The 12,380-nt window shown below is 45.0% G+C and overlaps 1 protein-coding gene across 3 annotated transcripts in view; it reads left to right on the top strand.

The window, feature by feature from the left end:
* mre11a (MRE11 homolog A, double strand break repair nuclease) overlaps nt 1-12,380 on the top strand; it is a 38,461-nt gene that overhangs the window by 9,720 nt on the left and 16,361 nt on the right. For 2 of the 3 annotated variants that reach the window (XM_018748884.2, XM_018748886.2), the window contains 4 exons: nt 1,945-2,025; nt 2,997-3,153; nt 3,256-3,362; nt 10,509-10,682. In XM_018748884.2, the coding sequence (XP_018604400.2) occupies nt 1,945-2,025; nt 2,997-3,153; nt 3,256-3,362; nt 10,509-10,682 (519 nt within the window). The remainder of the gene's footprint in view (nt 1-1,944; nt 2,026-2,996; nt 3,154-3,255; nt 3,363-10,508; nt 10,683-12,380) is intronic. The other variant, XM_018748885.2, reaches the window with a different exon arrangement.

Raw genomic sequence — 12,380 nt, 5'->3', positions numbered from 1 at the left:
CCACCCGGTCATCGCTGTCTGTGATGCTCCTTCCGTTGGATCGTTTATAAGTTCTCGGTTTTGGTCTTTAATTTCCCAGATTACACTTTCAAATGTTGTTCTGTTTGAGAGCCCAGCCTCTGGAAGGACACGGAAGCGTGTTCGCGCACACATAGAAAATCAAAAAAGGAAGAAAATGCATATTCAGTTGCGGTATGAATATTTACCAAGTTTTTATGCTAAATATGGAGTGGGTTTTTGATATGAAATATTAAATTCTCACTCCAGAAAATAACAAGTGAAATGATTCGTATTACCGAGAGCTGTTGAATCACAGGAGGTTCTGTCTATCTCAGCTGAGCTCCTGGCTGCTTGGGGCTTTAATAGAACTTTGGAGCATGTCAGTCGATGAACAGTAGAGGTGGTCCTCAATTTACAACAGGGTCTCGTTCCGACGACCCAGTCGTAAGAGTGGCACGATGGTACAGTGAGTAGCGCTGCTGCCTCACAGCGCCTGGGTGGTGAGAGGTTGTAGATTTGAGCCCCACTCAGTCTGTGTGGAGTTTGCATGTTCTCCCTGTGTCTGTGTGGGTTTTCTCCGGGTGCTCTGGTTTCCTCCCACAGTCCCAATGCATGGTATTAAGGTTCACGCATAGTGTGTGAGTGACAGAGAGAGTGTGTGTGTTCCACTGATGTATGGATGAGTGATCCATCGTAAGTAGTGTATCTAGCAGTGTAAGTCACCGTGGTGAATAAGGTGTGAGGTCTCATAACACTACATAGAGTTCATTGGAAGTTGCTTTGGACAGAAGTGTCTGCTAAATAAATAAATGTAAGATGGAAGTCCCCTTCTTTGAACCACAAGGATACATGAACAGTTAACATGCCTGATTCCTACGTCGTATTCACAAATTTCACATATTATTCATATTAACATACTATAGGGTATAATATCTTATAATATAGAATAATAGATACAATATGTTATTATTACTATATGTTTATGCTGTGCTATTTTCTCCTTTTTTCTAAGTCTGTTGTCTTCTTCTGTTTTTCTTCAGCAAAACCACAACACTTTCTTTTTCACTTGCTCATTATTTTAAGCAAAGAGTAGGACTGCTGGAGACCCAAACACTGACTTTGAGACCCAAACAATAAGAAATATGGTTCCTTGTGGCAGGGGGCCAATCGATGTTATCTTGCAGCAGATGGAGCAGTTGGCGTTCCGCATCACGTGCAAAAATCAGGACTCACAAATAAGGTTGATGGGATGGCTATCGTAAGTCCGGGTGGTTGTAAGTCATATATGTTGTAACTGAAAGACCACTTAAATCTTACGTATTGAATACACATCTGTAGTGCAGTATTGCGGCTCCAGGCTGCATTGGTTGCGTTGGTACCCCACCTGTTTACTTCCAGGAACAGTTCTGGTGTTGGGGTTCTAACAGTATGGGTTGCTCCCAGGTCCAACAGGTGCAGGAGATCATAGATATATTCAGGGTTTCATAATTAGAAGTACAGAGTGAGGTCAGTAGCAACAGTGACCAACAGGATCAGAACCTATGGGCCTGGGTACCATCGTTAGGTTCCATGGACTACAGCTTTGCCTCACAGAGAAACAAATCTTTTGTTTCACACACATACACAGAGGTTCCACGTCACCACAGGAGGGGTGGGCAGGCCCTGGTGCTTGGACCCCCCCGAGGTTTATTTTTCTCTTTTTCTTTGGGGTGGGAGTTTTTTTGTTTTCCTCTCCTCAACTGTCAGCTGCCTAATCCTAATAGAAAATTATAACTGGTGGTTTACTTTGTTCAACGCTCTGTAAAAATAAATAGGATGGAGTTTTGTTGTGTGAAAGGAGCAAGAGAAACGTACAGTAAGTGTTGTACCATGGTTTACTGGGTTACAGCAGTTCTTGCTTTTTGGAGGCCCTGTGACCACCTGTGTTGCTCCTCTTTTTTCCAGGTGGAGGAGATGCTGGACGAAGCGGAGAGGGACCGTCTAGGAAACCCCCAGATGCCAGAGAAGCCGCTCATCCGGCTAAGAGTGAGTTCCCATTGTGACCCTTCCTTCCCCCCGGTGTCCCAGCATCCCCTGCACCGACCAGGGCCACGCAGTAAATACAGCCTTCTGTTTACAAAGCCATTGACGTCCACATTCAGACTTTGGAAGGTGCAGAGCGGGATCTCATCCGGGAAGTGATGTATGGTGTGGTATTCCAATGTTTGCTCTTTAGGATTGAATTTCTGGGCCTCAGCATTCACATTCACACAAGTAATGTGTAGCTGTCAGAAAAACACACAAGCCTAACCCGGCGATTTCCTCACTGCGCGTCACACCCCACCACTTGAGCTACGGAATAACAATGGACCACTCTGCTGTGGGATTAGTGCTGTTGGCTCATTAGTAGATGCCAACATACAGCACATGGTTTTCTCCATAATGTGCTCCTCACTGCCTCCCAAAGCTCACATTGTCCTCAGCTTGAATAGAAACACCTTGTTCCTTATTCAGTCTGGACCGTCACACTCGAGTCCTGGGTACCGAGTGTTGCGTTTGCCGACACCGTGGACCAGGGTGTCAAGGGGTGTTTAGTTCTTGTTCGTGCTGGAAGTGGTGTTAGACTGTGGACGTTTGTTTGTTTTGTGTTTTCTGCAGGTTGATATTTCAATCAGTGGGCATTTAGAAGTTTTTGCTGAAAATCCAAAGTCCACCTTTGGAAGCTCCATTATACATTATGATGGACTGTTCCGGAACTTACTGTATGAAGTCACTAAATTTGAGACTAATTATGTATCCATTTATACAACTGAGTAATTTTTACTGTATTAGTTTAGAGTAAGTACCTAGATCAAGGGTACTACAACAGGAAGCGGGGTTCGAACCCGAGCTCTAACCGCTACGCTACTTGCTGCCGTTTGCCATCCAGTTTGCTGTAGACGTTCTACTGTTAACTCTACAGCAAAATGTATGTAGAGGGCAGTGGTTGAAACCTAATGTGTGCGACGCCTCCTCAGCACAGCTGCGGCCCCCCTCTCCTCCACCAGGTAGACTACACAGGTGGGTTCGAGGCCTTCAACGTCATGCGCTTCAACCAGAAGTTCGTCGACCGCCTGGCCAACCCCAAAGACGTGGTCCACTTCGTCAGGCACCGAGAATGCAAAGACGCCAAAGGTGAAATGGCCTTTCCGTACTGATGACCTCTGACCTCTGCCAGGGCCGCCCGGTCCCGCTCGACTCGACTCTCGCGTTGCTTTCTGCTCTTTTCCCACGCAGACGAGGAAAACATAAACTTCGATGAGCTGCTGAGCCGCGCCTCTGCAGAGGTGATGCAGCTGAGGGTGGAGGACTTGGTGAAGCAGTACTTTGCGACGGCAGAGAAGGTGAGAGCGTCACGAGTTGCTGAGAATGAGCGAGGAGGACATGTTCAGTGGCGTACACCTGGGTTACGGATGAAAACTCTTTCTCTAGAGGGTTGAGCCCTCTGGTTCTGCACTTGAGCTTTTCATTATTATTATACACTCCTACCCTGTTACTGGGTCTCCCAGTATCCGGTTTTTCACGTATTCACTCTGAGATGATTAATACCATGTATCACATCCCACGTGTTAAACGTGTATTGTGTCCCACAATCTGTCCGGATTATTCTATGTAAGATCTGCCGCATCCGCTGCTTCTCCCGGTGACTTTTGGTTCGGCACGGTAAACTGAGACCACATTTGAAAAATGCACCATGCAGCTGTGTGACACACACTGCTTTACATTTCTTATTATTCATTTATTTAAATGTGACATTTAGCCGTCGTCTTCCTCAAGGCAGTGCACACGCCATCAGGGTAAGTTTACTTTATGAAATCGTTATTGATTTTTATTTTTTTTCCTCAAATTTATTTTATATGCATTCCATTACTGAAATGTTCACATATAGCTCACTCTATGGGGGGTCCTGACATCATCATCATCAGCAGCAGCAGCAGCAGTGAGGGGACCACAGAAACAAAATAGCAATTATAGAATAACAAATCTTTCACGTAATTCTGAATTTATTCATAATGTAGAGTACAAGAAAAAAAGGAGATGAAAAGCTTTTTAGAAATAGCTCTGTAAAAACGGTAAATTATTTCAGTATTTTCCAGGAACAAACCACAAAAAGGTACAATTGCATAAAATTTGAATGTGTTACACTACTTTTTCCTTATGATATTAGGTGATTTTGCCGTGAACTTGCCAAGGGGCTTGCAACACACGGGAGTTCTTCCCCAAAATAAGTAGTGGAATAAATAGTTTGTTATCCAGTCCCCCCCTGATACTTTGGTCCATTAATGTAGGATGGGTGTATTGGCAAAAGTCCCTGGAAAAATCCAATATGGGAGGTACTGTGTAGCAATAATAACAACATTAAGAATTAATAGTTGAACGGCACCTCAGTCCTCGATGTTTCTGGTCATTTCGGTCATTCTTTGCGCGTGTCGCACGGACGCTTCGCCAGATAAGCGGGAGGAAATGAGGAATTGGATATTTCGCAGGCTGAAATACACTCACTTTCCCCCCCGAGATGATTATTGAAGGAAGTGCCTCTTTTCAAACAAAGCAGGGAAAAAAGCAACAAGCAAACAAAGGCAGAGGGAGATGGAAGGAGAAGAGATGAATGGATAAAACATACGAAGAAAGCTGGCGAGACGAGAATGAGAAGGGCCCTCAGACTGAACAATAACGGGGTCTCGCGATCTTGTAGACGTAGCCCGGCATGAACTTTGGCTATTAAAGGAAAAGGTATTATCGTGTTTCCATCCTTTTTGGACTGGGTCACATGTCCAGTTGAATACGACCGAGTAGAATAGGGTCAACGGGCTTTGGCTCCGTCCTCATTCAGATCATAGGCGGTCCCCAATTTACGATGGTTTGACTTAACGATTTTTTCGACTTTACGATGGCGAGCTGGCGTTAGACGTTCAGTAGAAATCGTACTTTGAATTTTGATTTTTTTTTTTTCTTTCTTCCCCTGGGCTAGTGATACGCAGAGCGATACTCGTGATGCTGGGCAGTGGCCCGATCCACATCTCCCAGTCTGTCACGCAGAGGTGTGTATTAAGTGTATTAAATGCATTTTTGACTTATGATGGGTTTCACAGAACGTAACACCATCGTAAATCGTGGACCAGCTGTATAGAGGTAAGATGACTTTCCCAGGGGCCCTGCAGTATGTCGGGATCCTGACTGGTCAGGCAGCGGTCTTTTTATCACACTGAGAATGCTTGAAAGCATAATTGTAAAGGCATCATATTATCAAGGATAAGAACTATATGAAAAGAACATTAGATCAACAGGTGTCATCCAAGGTAGATGATGTTTATCACAAAAGGGCAAATATGTCATTCAAATATGTCAAAATTAACATAAGGTCCCTTGTTGCTGCACACGGCTCATATTTGTCTCTCGAAGAAAGAGTACTTTGGGCAAGGAAGGTGAATGTGAAATACTGTTCTCTTTAATCCGCTTTTAATTTGTTATTTGCTGTTTTCTCTCAGCTCCATCTGCCTTTGATTGTCACGTCGGAGAGTCGCGAGGCTTGAAACGCACTCGTAGGCGCTCTCCTTGGCAGGTGGCGTTTATTCAATCATACGCCGTTTGTTCGGTGGCGAGGGGGCTCCACCGTCACTGTTTGACAGCCCAGGCCGCAAAGTGATGCTGCTGATGGGAACCGCTCCGGGGCACGTGACTATTGCGCCTTGTCGCCTGACGCCTTTAAAAAGTATGGTAAAAGTACGGTAAAAGAATTTCAGGGTCAAAGTCGACTTTACTGTCATTCCACCTATAGGCGAATTAAACGGAGGCGAACGAAATTTGGATTCTCTTTGGACCCTGGGCCACGTAGGACAAATAGTGCAAGACGGTGCAAATACAGGACAGAGTTTGGCGACAATGTACATAATATACAACTATATAATACACATAACTACATAATATACGACTATATAAATAATACTAAAAAGATTTGCATCTAATATAGAGTACAAGGAAGACTGCACAGGATGTGTAATTTACACTGTAGCACTAGAGAATAAAACACCAGAGACAGTGATGTGAGCTGTAGGAGCACAATAAATAAATGGGGTCCTGATGGGGTCGCCTCCTCTTTTGCGTTTAGTTATCCCTGCTTTCCGGCTCGGCTCTTAATTATTTTCGCTCTGCTTTCCGAACGAATGAGTCATGAGGTCGGTGGAATTTTTCACGCTCTCTTTTTCACTCGTGCCAAGCAGGCGTTGTGCAAAGAACCTTCCAGAGGTGCATCTATAGGACTAAAATATTCTTTTTTTTATTGTTTTAAACTCAAGGCTAACTGAATAAAACAGAACTGACAGTAACACTTGTTCATTAATTCGTTTAGCAGACGCACATCTCGGAGAACAGTAGAAAAAGTACATTACATCAACAGCTGATCCTCACTTTGATTAATAATTTAGCTGCTCAACTGCTGAAAGGCTTTGAACAATTATGTAATTTTTAATAACTGTTTAACTGAAATAATAGCTGCTATATTACAGATTTTAGCAGGGAAAATCACATTCTTTGCTCATGTTTTCACTGTTACAGGCATTTCTCAGATCACTAAACCGCGTGGAGCCCTCGACTGAGACCTGGGCTTGGATCCCGACCCTCCCAAGAAGGGCTTCTATAGGGCCAGATTGGCACATAAGAGGGCCGTGGGTGGAACTGGATACTTGGGGCTCCTCTTGACGTGTGTTATGTGACCTGGGGAGCGTCCTTCAAGGGGGAGACGTCAGGATTAAGTGGGGGCAGCTGGTAGCATAGTGGTTAGACTTGCTGCCTTTGGATACAGAGGTTGCAGGTTCAAGTCCTACTTCCAACTGTAGTACTCTTGAGCAAGGTACTTCCACTAAATTGCTCCAGTAAAATTACCCTGCTGTATAAATGGGTAGATACAATGTTAAGCTACTTTACAATTAAGTTTCTTTGGAGAAAAGTATGAGATAAATGTGAGTAATTAGTTGCAAACAGCAAACAAAAATGTGGGGAAAATGATGATCGTTCTTCAGCCGAGTGCCAAGTCGCGTTCGCTTTAATGCGATTTGAGCTGTGCGACGCATTCAATCTACAGCTCAGCTGGAGCAATAATTAATAGCGCAGCTGGAGCTCGGCTGGAACAAACAGCACACGCTTGGGTTCTGCTCGCAAATCATGCGATCTCAGCCCCCACCTTTGATTTCCCAACAGCCTTTACTTGTGATTTTGGGAGCTTTTTGGATCTGGGGGCTCGAGTGCTGGGAGAGCGGGTGGGCTCCCACCCGGCCGAGTCTCGGAACAGGGTTTCGACCTGCCGGCGTGTGTCTTGGTGCTTTCTGTGCGCAGCGCCATGGTCACCGAGGTGTGTCGATTCGCTGGAGCAGCACTGCGGGGGCTTTGACAGCTCCTCATCTGAACACTGTGTGTGTCTCTTTCAGACGCTCGTGTCCTTAGCCAATCACAAACTTCCGACACGTCTCCCCCCCGTCCAGACACACCTGGAGTTTCGCCCAGAGCGTCGCCGGATCCCTGCCCTCCGCGCGCACACACACAGTGACTGCTTTGAATGCAAACTGAGACCCGAAGAAGTGAGACCGAAGGAAGTGAAAAATGAACAAAAACGGAGACGCTCTTTTATTAAAACCTCTTTTATTATTATTTTTTTAAATACCAGTGCGGCTCGGGGGGATGCGGTGAGTCACCGGTCTGAGAGGTCGAACCTTTTACCGTTATGCTTGAGCTCGCTCGGTTAGCGTGGTGCAGCCATTAAGAAATCTGCAGGCGGCTCGAAAAGACCTTCGTACCCATCATGGGTGATGATTCCGGTTGGTTTTGTCTTCCTCCCTGACTTCCTGTGTCACCCCCCCAGCTGGAGAGCAGGGCTCCACGGTGACATTTACTCAGACCCACGTTGCACCATTTCGCACTTCAGGCCCACGAGAAGCACTTGTAAGCGCATCGGTTCCAGCAGGAAGCCTGCGGTGACGCTGGCCGCTTTACAGGAAAAGCTCGGTTCAAGCACTTGGGCCCTGTGAGGACATGGGTGTCCCCACCCCCTCTGGCGACATTCCGGCGGCGGCGGCGGCTCAGTACACTGCCCTTCTTGTGTCCGCACCATGTGAAACTGACCGCGCGGGGGCTGCTGTTGCTGTCGTCATCGCCGCCGACCAAAAGATGGCTCGTTTGTTTTCCGTTCGCCCCGCCGTTCTCCAGACTCAACCGCCCTTTTTGTCGAGCTCCCGTCCCGTGCGACTGGGTACACCAGGCTGGTGGGAGTCGGAGCAAAGGGTCCACACACATCGATTTGGTCTGAGTCATTGGCTTTGTTGCGGTGTGGGTGGGAAGAGGCCTTCAGATGCTCCGCTGTCTCATTTCATCCGCGCCGCCGCTTGGGATCTTCTGATCTTTCCGTGTTGTTTGTGCATCTTGGTGAGCGGAAGGCCTGATCTCGCTGGTGCCCGTGAGTTAGCAAGCTCCCTATTAACCCGGAGCTTTGTCAGCACGCCTCAGCTGTAACGGGCACGCCGCAACCTGCTCTGACGCCGCCGTTCCTCAGGGTGGCACCTTTACAACCGCTTGCCCCCCCAGGGTGCGTCACTCAGAATGGTGGCGAAACGTCGCCGGGAGCGACCGGACTCGCTCTGTAAACTCTGCATCTTCCGAGACGTGAGGTGGAGCGTAGCCGTGTCGCGTGGAGGATAAACAAGCCTCTCTCTAAAGTCTCTCCCTTTTGTCGACGGGACCTTCGAGCTCACAAGGAAGCATCTTCGCTTCTCAGCTCAATGTGCGATGTTTTTGAAGCCCTGGTAATTGAACCTCACTTCTGCCGAATGGCTTTTTTTTTTAAATAATTTCCTTAGAGCAGCTGCGAAATGAACCCTTATCCTGTATCATCTCCGTTCATCAACTATTACTCAACTCATTGACTGAAGGACTAGATAATTTGATCTCGTTGTGCTGGATCGTAGCCCTGGCCGTGACCCCGGTGTTTCGAAATGCTTTTTAAGCGGAGTTCACGCCCTGGGGACCGAGCGCGGTATTTCCATGTCCCTGCCATGCTGCCTGCGCTCATCAGTAAGGCTGTAAAGACCTTGTTTCTTGCCTTGATACGCACAGGAGATATGTAAAGCATGCAAATATCCCCCACACCCACACACACTATAAAGCTGAAGACAGTTTTTTTAAATGCAAAATAATTCTTTGTGACAGTACAAATAGCATTCTAATCATGTAATTATCTAATTGCGCATTGAAAAAGTACCGCAAATGCCAGGTTGTTGTGCTCAAACGTTTACTACACCCCAGGAGAGGGGTTATTAAGTGTGTGTCTGAGTGTGTGTGTCTATAAGCTGTATGACTATAGTCATTTATGCAGCTTTGTCCGTACTTTTTTAAACAGTGAATTGAAGCCATCTCTACCTCCCTTCTGCAATTTTGTCACACTCTCAGCCCCTCACTTCCTGTATTTTCCTATATCTCTGCTCCTGTTCTTCCACTTCATTTCCACTCTCTTTGCACCTCCGCTGCCCTCCCTGCCCTTATACTGTATCTACTGCAAATTTAATTGAATTATATAATAATACAGTTCTAGTCAGGGGGGTGCGGTGGCGCAGCGGGTTTTTCCAGATCTCGCTCTCTAGCGGGTCTGGGGTTCGAGTCCCCCTGGGGGTGCCTTGTGACAGGCTGGTGTCTCGTCCTGGGTGTGTCCCCTCCCCTCCAGGTTTGAGTCCCGTGTTGCCAGGTTAGACTCCGGTTCGCCTTGACCCCGCTCGGGACAAGCGGTTTCAGCCTGTGTGTGTGTGTGTTTGTCTGTATGTGTGTACGGTTCAAGTTAGATACCCACTTGAACATGCACCACACCTAAATAAAATACAGTGAAAAAATATCAGTTTAGTCATTTAAGGTTCAGTATGTGACTTGCAATGACTTTTACACATGGTCATCAGACCATTTCGTTATAGTGCTGGTGGCAGTTGGCCATAAAAAGTTGGACTCTCCTGATGTAAATGTTCGAAGTGGTATGTTGATGTGCCAGGTTGGAGTCGTAGTTCTGTCCCTCCCCAGTTGTGTTTGGAACATCAGTTGCTCTATTTGCGTGCTTTGGTTTCTTTGAGACCATGCAGATGGACCGCACCGCTGTTCCGTCCTTAGAAACAAGTACACATTCATAGCATGCAAATATAAACTCTTTGGCATTTTCAAGCTCTCAGGGAACCTGTTATGAATCATTAACTGCATTCATATTCAAAGAAAACATTTTCCCTGAGTTCTGTAAATACCCGTTGACTTCTCTCCTGCACGATACAGATGCTGACACTTACATAAGGTGCCTTTTCAGCCAAGAAATTTCAGTGCTGCAGAAATTTTTTTTTTTTTTTTTTTAGTGTTCTTGTATTTCTATACTTAATTTATAGTTTTTTAAAAAAAAAAAAACTACAGTTCATGGGTAAAAACCCTTGCAGCTGAATTTGAAAGCATGCAGACCCACTGTTTCTCTCTGCCAGAACATGCAGCTGTCGCTGCTGACCGAACAGGGCATGGGGAAGGCAGTGCAGGAGTTTGTGGACAAGGAGGAGAGGGATGCCATTGAGGAGCTCATCAACTACCAGCTGGAGAAGACGCAGCATCACCTGAAGGAGCGAAGGGTTGAGGCGGTCGAGGAGAAGATTGATGAGGAGGTCAGTATTCATGGGTAGAGAAGTGGGAGAAAGACATTACATATTTAAATGGATAAAGCAAATTTGTATCTCTTTATAAGCCCGTAGTGTAAGACATTTTCATCCCACATTATTTGGTCTCTCGATATCCAGTTTTCCTTGTATCCGCTCCAAGATTATAAATGCTGCTTAGAGTTTATCGATCCAGATTGTCATTTGTCCAGTCTGATGCATCCAGTCTGGGATGTGATATTTAATCTTGCGTGATAAACTGAAACCACATTTTAAAATTTTGCCATGCTGCTCTGAGAGAGAGAGAGAGAGAGAGAGAGAGAGAGAGAGAGAGACTATGAGATGCAGTGCATTGTGGGAACCGTGTACCCATGCTCTCGGTTTTTGTCTTACACAAGCCAGTCCGCACAAACTATTGTGGTAAGTTTAATTCTTGAAATCATTTAAAAATATATTTCGTATACATCTAGATGCTTGATGAGTGAAATTTCTGTGATAACTCGCAGTTACTTTGTAGACTCAATATGTGCTTTATGAGGGTCCTGACACCACTATCATCATCATCAGCAGCAGCAGTGAGGGGCCAAGAAGAAAAAATAGAAGCTGTAAAATAACAAATCTTTATTTTCTACATTTATTTATTATTTTTAGTACAAGAAAAAAGCAAATGTAAAATGTCATGAAGTAAAAGAAAATTCCTGGTTCTTACCTCTATTCCAAATTTCAATTTTAAAAAAAGTGAGGATGTAGAATAGCGAGGTAAATTTTTAAATACCGACCATATTATATGTGGTGCTACAGATGCGCTTGTTCTTCCGGAAAGTTTTGCAGATACGTGCGTGATTCATAAATGCTTTGTGCGGGCAGTGGAATCAAAAATGATTTTTTTTAAAAATGTATTTTGCTGGAACAAGCTGCAAAAAGCAAAACTGCATAAAATTTGTTACACTACTTTTCCCTTTTGCTATTAGACATAATTTAGCGGGATTTTAGAGTGAACTTGCGTGGGGGCTGGAACGAATTTCATTTTAAATAAGAGTAAATAATTTCATTATCCAGTTTTCAGTATTCACTTCAATTTCAGGAACAAATTAGGACCAGTTAATGAGGGATAAGTGTATTTTGTGGCAGGATTGACATGGTGCTACTTGAGGGACAGCAGCGCTGGCAGGAGACAAAAGAGGAGACATGAGGATGTTTATGGAGATGGTTCTGGGGTGAGGAGAAGGTCAGGCATGTAAAGTCCTCACAATGATGGGAAATGTAATGTGTGTGTGTGTGTAGGTGTCTCATTTTCAGCAAACCTTTAATGAATGCAGTCCTTCAGATGGCAGCTAGGTTTCATTGTTTCGAGGGGTTTTTTTTTTTTTTTTTTTTAAATAATGTTCTTGTACATCTAATGTCAATAAATGCAGTATTTTTGCCAGAATCTATGCTGTTTAGCATTGCTGGCAGAAACATGCCTAAGGCTCCAGTGGATTTATTACAGTAGTTTTGTTTTTTTTTAGCATTACTTCCAGCTGAATTTCAACAAAGTCTTTGAAGGATGCTAAAGTCCAGCAAAGCCTGTATACAAAGGGAAAAGCTGTATTCAGAACAAGTGCAGCCCTGCACAGCAGAATTAATTATTGATGGCAAGCTGTAAAAATTTCTGAATTGATCGGAAAACTGTTCCTTATGACTTATTTTTCCATAATTCTGGCATTG

The sequence above is a fragment of the Scleropages formosus genome, chromosome 10 (assembly GCF_900964775.1).
Source record: "Scleropages formosus chromosome 10, fSclFor1.1, whole genome shotgun sequence".
NCBI classification, from domain to species: Eukaryota; Metazoa; Chordata; class Actinopteri; order Osteoglossiformes; family Osteoglossidae; genus Scleropages; species Scleropages formosus.
Note: the sequence above shows the minus strand (reverse complement) of the source record. Positions and strands in the feature narration are given on the sequence as shown.